This window comes from Amphiura filiformis, chromosome 16, assembly GCF_039555335.1.
Source record: "Amphiura filiformis chromosome 16, Afil_fr2py, whole genome shotgun sequence".
NCBI classification, from domain to species: Eukaryota; Metazoa; Echinodermata; class Ophiuroidea; order Amphilepidida; family Amphiuridae; genus Amphiura; species Amphiura filiformis.
In genome coordinates, this window is record NC_092643.1 from 43,284,320 (window position 1) to 43,301,529 (window position 17,210).

Consider the following 17,210-nt stretch of genomic DNA (forward strand, 5'->3'; position numbering starts at 1 on the left):
CAGGTATATAGACCATTTAAGGTTTGTAAATTGGGATCCCAAATATTTGGCATGCGCAAGGGGGGGGGGCAAAGAATTTTGGCGGGCCGAGAGGGGGGCAAGCGATTTATGGCAGGCCGAGAGGGGGGGCAAGCGATTTTTGGCGAGCCGTTTGAAATTTTACCCTGGGGCCTCATAATTATTGCACAGCCCTTACACTTCTGTGGGCTTTGAAATTGGCAATTTTTGTCCATGACTAACTTTGTCCGTGTTTTGTGCCTCCATTGGTTGTTTGGTTTACCGAGTCTGTTTTTGTACACAGTGATTTTCATCATTTGTTCTAGTGTACCAATTGTATTCCCATTGATCCTTGTTGTTTTTGCAGTTTTAGCCCTGTGAGCCGTGGACCTGGTAATTTTTGGCTATCGAACTGGCCTACTTCTAATACATTTGCTGTTTTTGCCCCCCCCCCCCCCCGCATATTGTCTAAAAGTCTGCATTTTACTTGTTTCTCCACATCAAGTTGGTGTACCTTGCTCGTTTTCTTTAGTAAAAAAAGAATGATAACCCTGTTTTTTGGTTCTATAAATCATTTTCTTGGCTAAAGAACCTTTTTTTCTGCCCTACTTGAAGCCATTTAAGGATTCTTTCTTAAAGGTTAATCTTCAAGCTTTAAGGTTCTATAGGCTAGCCATTTTCTTGGCTAAAGAACTTTATTGGTTTTACAAAACAAAGAACTGCATTGAAAACCAATGCGGGCGTATATAGGCCCTACCGGTATTTTAATACCTCAAGGAGCGATTTTTTAAATACCCCTTAAAGCAATTCCAGGTTTTTTTTTTACAACTCAGTGAACTTGAAAATAATTAAATTATCTTGGTATATTAAACAATTTGAAAGTGGGACGGCTTGCAAACTTTGGAGGCACTCACAACCTATTTCACTATGGACCACAATAGTCTCATCCCAATGACATAGTTCAATAACCTCAATTCAAACAATCATAGTGCAAAATGTGACCTCAAGTTGTAGAGTGAGTTTTTATACCCAAATTTTCAAAGGTCATTCAATGAATGTACAAATATATTGGGGGATAAAGAACTTTGTCCTGATAGATGAGCATGTTGTGGATCCTATAGTGTAGGGCCTACACACTTAAAACTACGGGGTCAAAAAATGACCCAAACGGGGTCATTTTTGACCCCAGCATAATTATCAACTAAACACCATACCACTAACGGGGTCATTTTGACCCCATTGGTCGGGGTCATTGCAATGACTACGTATTTGGGTCAAATAGTAACCCCATTGGGGTCAAAATATTACCACATTTCGGGGTCAAATGAAATGACCCCTTCAAAAGGGTTGCCTTATTGGGTTACTTAATGACCTCATTTCGGGGTCAAATGAAATGACCCATTTGAAAGGGTTGTTTTATAGGGTTACTCAATAACCACGTTTAGGGGTTGTTTGGATTTTTTTAGTAGGCCTATGGTCATGCTGGTCCCACCAGGACATAAGTGTGTTTCTGCACAGAGAAAGCATTACATAAACAGCAAACTGCAAAATGCATCTGTGTATCACACTCACACGCAGTCAGTCATCGCCTATGACAGTTCACGTATTATAAGCTTACATGATATAAGCTTATAACAACTGCAGCCAAGACACCGGCCACGACAGCATGAAATTGGAATGAATCTGCGTGCATAGGCCTAGACAAGGGTCTATGCATCCTTGCAGTCTCACTTTTCAACTAACTTTTCATATTCCATCATGCAGACAAGCACACACGACAATCCGCTGAGCTGCACAATCAGAACAAATATGGCGCTGATGTGACCACGTGGAGCCGATGCACACCGTGTGTGCAAATAGTTCCGAAATGCAAGTCATTATAAAGTTGACAAATTGGGTAACTTCGGTCAAAAAATTAGTTTTAGTTATTAATCAACAAACATTAATTGCAGCTCATGTTTAAACTCAGTTATGAATTGAGATTTTCAAAGCGGAAGATTGAAACTGATATCAATGCGCGACGGTATCGGCAAAATGACCACTAAGTTTTTGACCACGTTCGTCGTGGCTAAAATGACCTCGTGAATGTGGTCAAATTAAAACAGTACAACCCCCTTCAAGGGTCAAAACAACCCCAAACGTGGTCAATTCAAAATGACCACGGAAAATATAACCCCGTAGTTTTTAGTGTGTATATGCACAACTCCTATAAACCTATAACCTATAAACTGGGAATTTTGGTTAACTTTTATACACGAGCGCTCTTTCAATTTCTACAAATTACAACTGGGAAATTATTAAATTCCAATAGACCGGTTCTGTTGGCAAAATTTTTTTGCGTAAAAGCTGCATGCAATCAAATTATATTTTGGTTAATTAGGCGGGCCATGCTGAATTCAATTCAAACATTTTGTCATGACCATACAGGGGGCACTATGTTCCAAATTCACTAAAAACATGTCAAATTATTCATCTGGGGCTAAGGGACCGTTCACAAACACTTGTAAGGGGGGGCCTGATGCAAAAGGGGGGCCCTGAAATTTTTTAACCCTCCTAAGGGGGGCCTGAAAAAATGACCACGATTTTCCTGGGAAAATGGAGTTTATATGCTTTTCTATGGGGTTGACCGATAATTTTCATGTCGAAAAAGGGGGGCCCTGAAATTTTCGAGGTCTGTAAAGGGGGGGCCCGAAAAATGTTCGCGATAAAATTTGTTTGCACCAGCCCCCCCCCTTACAAGTGTTTGTGAACGGTCCCTAAGGATCACAAAAACTCAATGCGCGTAGGACATAATAGTTAACATGTTATGACTGGCTCAACAGGTCCGATTTGAGCTAATTTGCATGTTAGGGGTGACAAACTGATTAAAGTTGTTCCGATTTTCGTAAAAGCGGGTAAAAATGGATGCAAACTGTTCCTCAAGTTCAAGACTTCATCAGGAAAAGAATAGTTTTTAAATAGGCTACTATGTGCAATGTCAAGTTCAAGCTAGTTCAGAAGATAGGCCTAGTTGAAATACAAATTCCATCATTGAATTATGTGGAATCTGCTCTTTGCTATGTAACATGCATGCATAAACTAACTATGAGGCCTATCGCAGATTATGCAAACTGTTCTTTTTCTGAAACCTTATAGCGAAAAATTTGCCTCAACTGACGAAAATTGGAGCAACTTTTTAGCCCAGTGCTTAGGCCTACCATTACCGAACGCCTAAAAGAGCTTAAAAGTAAAAAGAAGTCCGGGACTGTAATTTGTTCCCAAGTTCTTTAGACAGTGGCGATTGTTTTTGTTCTGGTTTTTTTTTAATGACATTCATCTGCACCCTCCTCTATAGTGTTTTTCTTTTTAATCAAACTTACTCAGACGGTGCAGTGCGACAAAACTTTTTTTTTTTAATAACAAAAATAGTGGCTCCCTTGCAATCTGATGGTGTGTGGTGTGTTCCCTATTTTATATCCGGGTTTTTACACCTCGGGATACACCTGTACGTTGCGTTGGCCAATTATACGTGTCGGCTATGTGATGCTTGACCAACCCAAATCTTGCCCAAATGAATGAACATTGGATCCACCAAAATGCGACGGATCCGTTTACTTGCATTTTAGAAAGCATCTTTCTGAAGGAGCTCATTTCTCTTTCCCTGATTCTGTTGATTTTGTGCAAAAATTGGTAAAACAAGGCAAACACTTGAGTGTAAATTGTATTTTAGTAATATTTTCTACTAAATAGCAGTAAAAACGTTGCAACATAATAAAATTAGAATGGGATTTATGTTGTTGCTCCTTACAACGTATCTTTATTAAAGCACACCGGTGAAGGGGTCAAAATGGCGTCTGTGCTACGTGTCGTGTTGGCAACATGTGTATTTTTTGCAGGTTTTATGAGTGGAAGGACTCTAGAAGATAATAGAGATGAAACCTATGTTAGACAAGATATCAACGAACAAGATGTAGTGTTAAACAGAAATCGGAGAGCACCACCAGACTATGGGAATGCGGGTGGGCAACAGCAGTTGGGTAATCCTAATGCATTGAATGCCAATGCTAATTTTGGTGCGAATGCTTGGCAAGGCCAAGGAGGACAACAAGGTCAAGGTGGACCGGGGTTTGGAGCAGGTCCCCTTAAAAATGTAAATCAAAATGTCTTGAATAACAATCAAGGTCAAATGGGCAACCCAGGTATGCCCCAAAGGCCTATGTTACCAAATCAGGCTCAGGGAAACATGGGGAATGGGAACTTTGGTGGCATGAATGGAGGGGGGCAGCAGCAACAGCAGCAGCAGCAACCTCAGTTCCAAGGTCAAGGTGGTGACGGTGGAGGTATGATGAAACCAATGATGGGCAAGCAGATGGCGAAAGACATGAGACAGCGGAAGCAGCAAATTGCACAGGCATTAAGACCGTTGAGGATAGCAGACACCGACATTTGCAGAGATGATGTGATGACACTATGTGGGAAGAATGCAAGAGGAAATAATTTTGCTGTGTTAGATTGTCTTCAAAATGCTAGACAGGTAGGCTTGCAACTTCCAACTTAATATTACCAACGGTATAATTCGCCAGCTGCAGTGAAGTGGATGTGTAAATCCGATTATCACTATGACTTAGGGACAGGCACATCTGTGTGAGGGCGCTATTTATTTTACTTGATAATAAAGCCCTATGTAAATCTGTGCCATTTTGTGCCACTGAAAACACCATTTTGGAGAAAATGATGAATAAAACAAAAATTAATCTGTTTCAGATGCTCTAGTTTGCATTGACAACAGTTTCAAAGCTTTAGGAAGCAGAATGCAACATTGTCTTCACTTTTGAATATTTTTTTCTGTGAGATATGCCTTGGTGAAAATCACCATTTTGGTCAAAAAGGGGTCAAAAGGGCCATTTTGGGAAAAAATTCTATTTTGACCCAAAATTCATCTTCTGACAAAAGGGAAACATGGTTTGACAAAAACTTTCATCCTTTTCACATAACAATTCCAGTTTACTTATTTGCTAGGAGAAAGCACTTTTTTGTTATCGCTTGGGGAAAATCATTGTTTTGGCCTAAAATGGGCCCAAAATGGCCGAAAAATGGCAAAATTTGACCAAAATTAGCACAAAAATCACTTTTTTACCACCTTAAAATTTGAATTTTCATACAAAATTTCACAGATGTGTTGAAAATGATAACATACATAATATTCAACAAAAATTAGATTAAATTACAGTGAAAACAAAAAATTGACAGGGGGGCACAAAAATTATCAAGTCCCCCCATGCACTCCTATGGTAAGTAATATCAGAGAAAATGGCCCAATGTTCCGACAGTAATTTCGTCATAACTTCACTTAGCAATACAGTAGAAGATTGGTTTTGGTGTCAAATTGTTTCTGAGAAGTTCTCTCTTCCAATAAACAACAATTCATGTTAATATAATTAATTTGAAATTTTTATGCCTGTCCCTAACTATGTTAACTGGTTCACGCTTTTGAGTTCTGCACCATGATCCATGATCGTATAAACACAAAGTCCTTGCATGTACATGTACTACCAAAATGTCAAAAGGTGCGTGATCCAGTTTAATAACGGGAGTTATGTAACCACTTAAGCTGGCGAATAGTACCGGGTATACAGTATCATTACAATCATGGTTTGATCACTTTGATGTCATCATGATTCATGATCAGATGTTCATACATAGTCATACACGCTATAAACAGCGCGTGTGATTGGTCGAGAGCCGGCCATAAACGCTGTTTGTGTCCCGGATGTGAGATCGCCGGGTAGGGAAAACGCAAGGAAAATCATGTTTTTAAATAATGTTACTCGTAATTTTTTTAATTATTATTTGGATGAAATAAGAATCACGAAATGTTCTGGTATGTATGAACGGGGTAAGTGTAGTCGGGATTATGCACTTTCAGTTTCTCACGCGTTTGAACAAGTGTGGCTCACGCATGCAATAGATACCGTAGTATTGCAGTGTGGTAAAGCGAGTCTCTCTCGCAAGTTCAAAGTTATATCCAGGCTGGACACATCACACTACCGTGTGATGTGTCCAGTTCGTCGCCGAACTTGCATATAAGATGGAGAGCTTAGCATAACGGCCTGCCTATTTACGCTTCCTGAAAACACTCTTGCACATAACATACAAAACCACAAATTCACTAACTTCAACTTGCACTACCGACACCATGAAAAATATTTTAATTATTACCGATCCTTCAGAATACTTGCAAATATTGGCAGTTTCATAAAATCCTGCTGCTGAAAATCGTAAATTCCACAATCTTCTGTCAGATCCAGGTCAGTAATCACAGGTGGGCTTAATCTACCAGCGTGACAAGACCAGAGATAATAAAGAGGATGAGAGGCCACGCCGTACAAATAGATAGCCTGCTTGGCAAGCGCCGTCGCTGGCCAGATCTTCTACGGTCGTCTATGATGAGTAGAGACCATAGAGCCCTATATAGGGCTCTGTGGAAGAAACGGTTCCTAATTTTGAAGCCATGGATAATATATTCATTTATACGAGAACCATATTTTTGTACCAATCACAGAACAGAATTTCACTTACTCACAGCTGTCAATCATTCTTGTGAAACGTAAGCTCCGCCTAGTATCAAGGTCTTCTTCTGCGCATTGGTTGTGCACATTAACTAGCCTCCAGCACAAATCCTGTGCACACGATCAGGTTGGATGGGCGGTTTACGCCTGGTTTACACAACAGGAACTGCGATGCATCCTAAACTGGATCGTTTCCGTGTATTCGCATTGCATGGTGGGTAATCGCCTGCCAATTTGCGTAGCTCCATGTTCACAACAGTTTAAAATCAACACAGGTAAATCCATATAAAAATTAACATGAACACAAAATTGACATAGCTTATGTAATTCAAATAATAAAATAATAAAATGTAATATTATCATGATAGATGCACGTTTTATTAAAACTTGAAAAGATTATTAAGTCCAATAATTTGTTTGTGTTAGTTTGCACGAGTCACAAAATGGCGACCCATCGCGCATTTTCTGCATGTGCCGACATTAACTCATAGTGACTGTCCTCAAACTAGCGCCAGTGTGTCTCAGGCCTGATAACGACCCCAGGAGGTAATTTTATGCAGAAAGTTTTCTTGCGAACAGCTGCAGGTGACAATTAAACAATGAACACGGCTTGTTTATGTACATGCGTGGGGAGGCTTGTACGTCAGCTGACGTGTTTTGGACATGTTCGGCGTAAAAAGTGTAGTTTTTCTTCATGAAAAATACCAGCGATGACCAGTTTTTTGTGGGCTATTTGATTTACAGGTATGTCGGTTCGTAGTAGGGTAGAAATGATAGCTGTACAATTTGTATAACATACAGTTTAACATAGGCCTAAACATTAAATGGGCACAACTCGACCTTCCGTATTATGCACAAGTATGTGGAAGTGGCAGGCATAGTTCAAAGTAGTGGTTGTTTTTTACTCTGTTCAAAATGTGACATGTACACTAAATACTGCCCCTGAAATGGTCTACTTTTAGCGGACCTCAACTCCTAAACAGTTTAATAGTCATTGTTAAAAATGCGATCCCCAACCCTTTGCTTACCTTTGGACAAATTTGTAGCAGTCTCTGTGTCGAAGAATGCCCGGTACCTGCCCGGTACAAACATAGAAATAGCCACATTGCTTCAGTCCTGTTAATGAATATTTCTTCCGTACCCCAATGGTTCCAACTGGGTTCCAACATGGGCGTCACGATGATAGTCCCTACATGGATTGAATCCATGGGTTTCTACAGTCTGAGGGCCGATCTGAGGGCTGATGACACACATTCGATGACCTACACAACCAGATTGTGTCGGTCTGACGCTCATCAATCCTAACACACCTGTGATAGCCACATACAGTCTGGCCTGAGACTAATTTTAAACACATGCGATGATGTATCAGCCAATCGTAAGCCTCGTTCATGTCCGTTTATAAGCTGCACTGCTCATGCGTCATGCCGATCAGCGGCAAGCAACATGAAAGTATGAAACCAGCATTAGAGCCGCCATTTTGCCATGTGCGTTCTGCTCGTGAGAAAAATTACCTTTTGTTGACGTTTATCAAACAAAATTTTTGATAACGGGTCATACTATTACTAGGATTTAAATTGTTTATGAAGTTACATGTTGTTTTGAGGAATAACATGGGAAGTTTTGAGTTTTATTTCAACTGGTGGTGTAGGAAGGTGAGTGAATTCGTGATGAGGTTTTCTTGTTTCAACGATCCGATAGTAGGATACGAAACGTAGGCTAAAAATGTCTTACGCATGCGCGGTGGTGTTCTTGAAATCATCTAGAAACGCTTAATTCACTGGTATCGTTTCAGGCTGTCTTACTGTACAAAGTGTATACTGAAGGTGTACTAGTTTTCGATAGCTCACAACTGGTGAGCAAATTTGAAGCTAGACTTCTGGAGAAGAAGTAGACTGTGGAACTCTGTCTATAATAATAATAGTCTGTCATTTATCTGTGGGCCATACATACCGTAACCACTCGGGTATAAGCCCACCCCCCCCTAGATTGGCAATTTCACTCCAAAATGGGGGTGGGCTTACATTTCTCGAGAAGTCTAGCGCCCAAGAATTTGCTCACCGATAGCTTCACATTCTAGGCTAGAGACCATCACCATTGCATTCAAAATCTAGGATTCGTTGAAGGTTGGTGACACCGTGTAAAGCAAGTTCATAGCCGATTTTCGATCACGACAGGCGATTGCATCAAAAAATTACACTTCGGCACAATTTTAGACAGTCCAAAATAGGCAAATCTTGCTCAAAAGTTGACTCATTGAAATAACATCGAAATAATGATCTAAATTTCAACATTTCCAGAATAAATCCGGTCCGAAAAACGATAGCAAAGCACTAGCATCGAATGTGTAACTATTGTGTGCAAATTCGAAGCTAAAGTTCTCGAGTAAGGCTTACATACTCCAGGGAGATGCTAGTACTTGAATTTAAAAACAAACAAATGTTTTTAAATATTGAATGAATGTCAATTCAGATCTGTTTATAAAATTTTGTGCTTAAATGTGAGAGCTAAGTATTGTTTTGATTTTAAGAAATAGGCCAAAGGTACTGGGCTTATACCAGAGTGCATACCTGCATGGTTACGGTAATTTGAAGACTGAGTTGTAATCATACATCCTCCGTGTAGTTAAAACTACAATTTAGGGATCACTGGGCAGAGCTTATCATCTTTTGCAACTCTGTCCTAAAAGCATTAACCCTAACCCCCAGATTGTCACATACAACAACATAACTGAGTGCTACAAAACACTACAAAATATCCTTGGAGTGTTTTGTAGCATTCTGTATTTCCCAACATATGCACAGGCTGATGATATTAGGTTGTAAATCACTGAGTACTACAAAACACTACAAACTGAATTGGAGTGTTTTGTAGCATACAGTAATTGCAGCTATGCACAGAGTGATGCTATTATATGTGTAAACCACTTGGTACTACAAAACACTACCAAATGTATTGGAGTGTTTTGTAGGATTCAGTAATTAACAGCCTATGCACAGGTTGATGATATTTAGGTGTAAACCACTTTGTACTACAAAACACTAAAATGTGTTGGAGTTTTTTGTAGCATTCAGTAATTAACAGCATATGCACAGGTTGAGGCTGTTTGCTTGTAAATGACTCAGTACTATAAGACACTACAATAAGTTTGTATTACATTATACCGTAAAGTAATGAACATAAACTGCAATGTGTATACTGTATAGGTTAAGGGTATGCATTGTTTATAGGTTTAGGGTACAGGATATAAATTTACCTGGGGCGGGAACTCTGTTATTTTTTGCATTTTCTAGAAACACATCACTTATTGCTAACTATGTAATGATCATCCAAATTTGGCATATGGCGGGAAAATTGTCCAATAGAATTGCAAGATACACCATGTGACTTGAAAATTTACATATGGCAGGAACTCTCTGTTATTTTTTACATTTTCTAGAAGCACATCACTTTCTTATTTCTAATTATGTAATATGGTCATCCAAATTTGGCATATGACAGGAAAATTGTCCAACAGAATTGCAGGATAAACATATGACTTGAAAATTTACCTATGGCAGGAACTCTCTGTTATTTTTTACTCTTTCTAGAAACACATCACTTTCTTAGGCATATGATAGGGAAATTGTCCAATAGAATTGCAGGATTCAAAATTAGCAATATTAAGAAAGTGATATGTTTCTAGAAAATGTACAACATAGCAGAGATCGAGTTCAAGTCATAGGAAATTTTCAAGTCACATGGTGTAAGATTAGGATTACTGGTTGGTTATTTATGTAAATCACACAAAATAAAAAATGCAACAGCCATTTCTTTTTTGACATCATTATATAATTATTTATTAACTATTTATTAAACTCTCTAATGGCCTTATATTTTAAATGGCCTTGAACTTTGACCTTTAATTAATGTACATTACTTGCTTTTTCTTTAATTTTCACAATAACATGTTTTTTCTAATGTACCGTAGTTTAGTTGCTGTTTTTGCCCTTTTTATATTGAAAAGGTGTTTTTTCGTCTTGTTTACATTACGGTACTTTAAATACATGCAAATTAATCTTTTTTTACATATTAAAGGCTAGGTGTTTAGGGTTTTTTTTTCATTCCTTTTATATTCAAAAGGTTTGTTGTTTTCGTCTTTTTTATGCTTCATGTCTTATTTCTTTTACATTTCTTTAAATATACATGCAAATTAAGCTTTGTTTACATTTTCTTTAACATTACTATAAATAATGTATGCATGCAAATTAAGCTTTGTTTACATTTTCTTTAACATTACTTTAAATAATGTATACAAGCAAATTAAGCTTTTTTTACATTTTCTTTTACATTACTGTAAATACTGTATGCATGCAAATTAAGCTTTTTTTACTTTAAATAATGTATACAAGCAAATTAAACTTTGTTTACATTTTCTTTTACATTACTTTAAATAATGTATACAAGCAAATTAAGCTTTTTTTACATTTTCTTTTACATTACTTTAAATAATGTATACAAGCAAATTAAGGGGGTACTACACCCCTGGCCAATTTTGTGCCTATTTTTGCATTTTTCTCAAAAATTATAGCACATTGGTGACAGGTAAGATTTGTATATTATAGGGGCAAGGACTACAACTACTGTACTGAAAATTCAGCAACTCAAAGCAAGTAGTTATTGATTTATTGATCAAAAATTGGTTTTCCCTCATTTTTGACTGTAACTCCACAACTGTTGTCTGTGCTGAAATAAAATTTCCAGTGCAGTAGTTGTAGTCCTTGCCCCTATAATATACTATATCTTACTTGTCCCCAATGCACTATAATTTTCGAGAAAAATGCAAAAATAGGCCCAAAATTTGGCAGGGGTGTAGTACCCCCTTAAGCTTTTTTTACATTTTCTTTTACATTACTTTAAATAATGTATACAAGCAAATTAAGCTTTTTTTACATTTTCTTTTACATTACTTTAAATAATGTATACAAGCAAATTAAGCTTTTTTTACTTTAAATAATGTATACAAGCAAATTAAGCTTTTTTTACATTTTCTTTTACATTACTGTAAATACTGTATGCATGCAAATTAAGCTTTTTTTACTTTAAATAATGTATACAAGCAAATTAAGCTTTTTTACATTTTCTTTAACATTACTTTAAATAATGTATACAAGCAAATTAAGCTTTTTTTACATTTTCTTTTACATTACTGTAAATAATGTATACAAGCAAATTAAGCTTTTTTACTTTAAATAATGTATACAAGCAAATTAAGCTTTTTTTACATTTTCTTTTACATTACTGTAAATAATGTATACAAGCAAATTAAGCTTTTTTTACTTTAAATAATGTATACAAGCAAATTAAACTTTGTTTACATTTTCTTTTACATTACTTTAAATAATGTATACAAGCAAATTAAGCTTTTTTTACATTTTCTTTTACATTACTTTAAATAATGTATACAAGCAAATTAAGCTTTTTTTACATTTTCTTTTACATTACTGTAAATAATGTATACAAGCAAATTAAGCTTTTTTTACTTTAAATAATGTATACAAGCAAATTAAGCTTTTTTACATTTTCTTAAAATACTGTAGGCCTATACACTGTAGGCCCTGACACTCAGTTCAGAAGTATGTTACTGCGTGGAAGCGGCCATTGACCCTGTAATCGCGTATCCTGGAACTACCGACCGCGTAGGCGCACTGCATGCGCCCTATACTTATTGATCGCGTTGGACGCTTGTGCTGGCGACGCGTTCATCAGCACCCATTAGCACCCCGTGTGCCAATTTGTGGTACTCCAGGGACTCCAGATGCAAGCTGCAAAGAAAATAAAACAAAACAAAATTAGTTATAAATTTGTCATAAATTGTCAACTGAATAAAATTGGAAACATTTGACAAATTATTTTGAAATATGTTGCTTATTTTTCTCCGGAACAATAATACATACCTAATCTGATTCTGATGATGAAGAGTCAACATCATCATCATCTTCTGGTGGGGGTTCTGAGGAAGGGGCGGAGACTGAAGCCATCGCTTTGGCCAACACCGTTGCTAGTACTGATGTTTCTGGTGATTCTGTAGCATCTTCTTCGCCTTTGAGCGTGGCCATCACTTTTAACAGTGCTGCTGCCATGATATCCGCAGAAATGGATATTGGGACTGGGGGATCTGCAGATTCCAATGGGGCTGTTGATGGGTCAATGCCAAAGGCTGCATGGAACCTGTACAGGAAAAAAAAAGAAGAAACAACACATGTTATAGATATGAACCACAGTATAATTTTGGAAACATTTGACAAAGTTTTAAAACAATTTTCAAGTTCAATTAAAAAAGATGGGTATGTACCTGGTAAAGCAGTCCTTCCTGCAAAGATGGACTCCGCATGCCTCACATCCAAAGCGGGACTTCACCTGCCGATTCTTTGGTGTTGTAGTTTTCGAGATTTGGCATTGACGGCATATTTTTGGATACACCGAATCCATTCTCACTAGCTGGTGGAGAGGTCCATTGTGCACAGGTACACGATCCGGTTTGGCCTGCCTCCATATCCCACCATGGGCATAACCATTGATGAGCTGCTCTGCAAGCTCCATGGTAAAGTCACAGTGGGTAAAAGTGGAATCATCACGGTCGTCATCATCTTCATCATCATCACTGTCATCATCATCATCATCATCCTCATCATCGGCCTTGTTTGTGAAGTGCTTGTAGCACAGCCAGGCATTTACTCTGCTGACATCTACCAGGAAGTACAGAAGCTGCTTCCACCACTTCTGTGACTTCCTGGCACAAGTATGATATGCTCGGAATTGATCCGCCCGATCAACCCCTCCCATGCACTGGGTGTACGATATTGCTGCTGGTGGTGCTTTAACTTGTTGTTCCTTGCTTTTAGCTGTGCCGTCTTCTGAATAATGTCGTGTGAGGAAGTCTGTGTCCTTATTCCGAAATCCATCATGTCCAGTAGACAGAATGGACACCACCGACGAGTCTTTCCACAGTGTGTATGTCAGGTGACGCCCATTCTGCCTAGAGTAGATGGTACCCCTTTTTGTCTGGCCCATCTTTGTAATGTGTTCGACTCTTGGTTGTTTGTTTTTTTGGATCTGAGAGAGTTCAATTGGTAGCTGTTTGGATCTCATCCTGATAGCTCCTGTCAGGTGTGTCTTTTCCCGCAGGAGCTGTCTGGCCAAATCTACTGAAGTGTACGCTTTATCGGTATAGATGTGATGTCGCATGCCGAGATGTGTACTGGCTACATCCATCGCGATGTCCAGCATCTTCTGAGGTCTACTTGCCATTTGATGAATTTTGAAATTGCACAAGTATCCTGTCTTTGAGTCGGCCATGGCATACACTTTGAATCCACTGCGTATGGGTTTGAACGGCATGAAGAAGCGCTTGGCCCATCCTTTGGCGCCTTTGTATTTAATCATCGCCTCGTCAATTGCAAGGTCTTGTCGGCAATTGTATTTAAGACGGCAATTGTCAAGCACAGTATCCCAAACCTCCTGGAGTGGGAACATGGGATGAGCGCGGAAGTGACAAAACTTGTGCTTCTTCTTTTCTGTGTTCGATGCGTCCCAGGATTCCGGATTTGTTGTGGGATCTGTACATTGTATAAATCTTGATATTTCGTCGTAGCGGCCCTTCGTCATAGTTTGTGATATGAGGATGTTGCGGAATCCGGGCTTGGGGGACCAATAATTGCGTCTGTTGTTTGTTTTGACTAGCCCCATAACGATCTGGATTCCGAACCAAGCCCGGATTTCCGCTGTGGTGGTCTTCTGAGCCTTCTTTTTCAGGATATCAATTTGTTTGTTCGTCCACTTGGCGATCCATGTGAATAGAAACAATGGGAAAAATTGTAAAAAAATATCTAGTGGTCTTAATGTCCGAGGGAAAGTTGGACCTGCCGGTGTGGGTCCTTGAAATGCTCTCTTTGGAACTTTCCTCAATGTTCTGGTCCATCCATGAATGTCCTCATCACCTGCATCATCGTCATCGGGTGCTTTAGATGGGTCATTGTCTGAAGCTGGTTCTCTGTATTTTTTCTTCTTCGGCTTCTTCGGCTTCTTAACTTTCTTAACCTTAGCCACATCTTCTTCACCTTCATCAGCTGCATCTTGATCACCTTCACTCACATCACCTTCAGCACTGAATAATCCACTGAATACTGATGATCCCTCGCTCATCCAGCTGACCTCGTCGTCGTCGATGTTTATCTCTCCTGGTGGATCTGGTACGAAAACTGGATCCTCAACATCGTCATCATCTTCTTCCTCCTCATATCCTTCTTCATCCACCTCAGACTCGGATTTCTTTCTCATATCTTTCTCAGTGTTAATTATCTTTAACGGCTTAGGTTTCATTAACCGAGCTTTTGCCCTCATCTTTCTATTATCATCACTGTCCTCTTCTTCATCCAGGCTGCTGGATACCTCACCCGTATGATCCTTTTTCTTTTTGTCAACCTTGCTCCTCCTTATTGCCACCTCCACCTCAATATTCTCCCTCTTTTTCTCAGATTCGATAAACTTTTTCTGCTGATGCTTTGGTAGCAGAGCTTTTGGCCCCACCTTTCCAGTTTTAGATTTGGTGGGGGGACGACGGATGGCTGGGATAAAAAATGGGAGCAATGATGTAGATGGTCCTGCATCATTCATTGATTCATTCATTGATTCATTCTTCTTCACTTTCTCCTTCTCTTTGACTGGCTTTTCTGTTGATGATCCTGTCTCATCTTGCTTCTTTGTGGCTTTCTCTTTCTTCTTGTCTTTAACCATTAGATCTGCCTTGTCTGATTTTGGAGATTCATTCTTCTTCTTCACTTTCTCCTTCTCTTTGACTGGCTTCTCCGTTGATGATCCCGCCTCATCTTGCTTCTTTGTGGCTTTCTCTTTCTTCTTGTCTTTAACCATTACATCTGCCTTGTCTGATTTTGGAGACTCATTCTTCTTCTTCACTTTCTCCTTCTCTTTAACTGGCTTCTCCGTTGATGATCCCACCTCATCTTGCATCTTTGTGGCTTTCTCTTTCTTCTTGTCTTTAACCGTTATATCTGCCTTGTCTGATTTTGGCGATTTATTCTTTTTCTTCACTTTCTCCTTCTCTTTAACTGGCTTCTCCTTTGATGGACCTTCCTCCGGTTGCTTCTTCTCTTTCTTCTTCTCTTTGACCATTTGTTCTGGCTCATCTGATTTTAGTGATTTTTTCTTCTTCGCTTTCACCTTCAGTTTGACTGGTTTAGCCAGTGATGATCCTGCCTCCTCTTGCTCCTTCTCATCTTTCTCTTTCTCTTCGATCATTGGTTCGGACTTGTCCAATTTTGGTGCTTTTTTCTTCTTCTCTTTGACTTGTTTCTCCATTGATGCTCGTACCTCATCTTGCTTCTTCTTGTCTTTCTCTTTCTTATCTTTGACCTCATCTACATTCTTCTTTTCTTTCAATGGTTTAGCCACCTTTGCCTTCTGCTGCTGCTCCTCTGCATCTTCCTCTTTCTTTCTCTTCTTGTCGTTAGACTTCTTTCCCATATCTGTTGTTAGGCTCTCACTATTATCAACCACACCTGATGCTGCACCTCTAGTAAGCCTTACACCACCAACCAGTGCATCAAGCAGAACTTGTTGTCCCTGTGATGTAGCCAGGGCAGCCTGTAGTGCCTGAGTCTCCCTGTGGGTCATAGCCACTATTTGGTGGGGATGAGCTTCTGGTTGTATCAAACTATTTCCTGGTGGTTGACTCAATCTATTTTCTGCTGTTGCTAGCTAATATTTTTCTGATTGCCAGTTAGCAAATGAGAGAACGACTTAATTTTCCAGCCCTTTTTATACCCTGTCCAGGTCCAAATGTCCCGCCCACAAATATTATAATGTTCCCGCTCCATATCTAATATTATCATGTGCTACACTTTCCCATTTGTGATTGGCTCTCTAATATCACATATTATGTAATCTTTCCCGCTCCATATCTAATATTCCCGCTCCATATCTAATATTCCCGCTCCATATCTAATATTCCCGCTCCATATCTAATATTATCATGTGCTACACTTTCCCATTTGTGATTGGCTCTCTAATATATCATGTATTATGTAATCTTTCCCGCTCCATATCTAATATTCCCGCTCCATATCTAATATTCCCGCTCCATATCTAATATTATCATGTGCTACACTTTCCCATTTGTGATTGGCTCTCTCATATCACATATTATGTAATCTTTCCCGCTCCATATCTAATATTCCCGCTCCATATCTAATATTCCCGCTCCATATCTAATATTATCATGTGCTACACTTTCCCATTTGTGATTGGCTCTCTAATATCACATATTATGTAATCTTTCCCGCTCCATATCTAATATTCCCGCTCCATATCTAATATTCCCGCTCCATATCTAATATTCCCGCTCCATATCTAATATTATCATGTGCTACACTTTCCCATTTGTGATTGGCTCTCTCATATCACATATTATGTAATCTTTCCCGCTCCATATCTAATATTCCCGCTCCATTTCTAATATTCCCGCTCCATATCTAATATTATCATGTGCTACACTTTCCCATTTGTGATTGGCTCTCTAATATCACATATTATGTAATCTTTCCCGCTCCATATCTAATATTCCCGCTCCATATCTAATATTCCGCTCCATATCTAATATTCCCGCTC

The 17,210-nt window shown here is 38.8% G+C and overlaps 2 protein-coding genes across 2 annotated transcripts in view; one reads left to right on the top strand and one right to left on the bottom strand.

Annotated features, from left to right (window-relative positions):
* The first annotated feature begins 3,793 nt into the window (after positions 1-3,793).
* Positions 3,794-17,210, top strand: part of LOC140136036 (Golgi apparatus protein 1-like) — an 80,867-nt gene continuing 67,450 nt past the window's right edge. Inside the window, 1 exon segment of the mRNA XM_072157738.1 lies at positions 3,794-4,510. Coding sequence (XP_072013839.1) covers positions 3,824-4,510 — 687 coding nt within the window. The 5' untranslated portion in view covers positions 3,794-3,823.
* LOC140136416 (uncharacterized) lies at positions 12,095-16,550 on the bottom strand. The gene is made up of 3 exons (XM_072158141.1): positions 12,880-16,550; positions 12,482-12,755; positions 12,095-12,349 (listed from the first exon to the last, which is right to left on the bottom strand). Exons 1-2 carry the CDS (start codon positions 16,215-16,217, stop codon positions 12,482-12,484), a joined length of 3,612 nt encoding a protein of 1,203 aa, XP_072014242.1. The 5' UTR covers positions 16,218-16,550; the 3' UTR covers positions 12,095-12,349.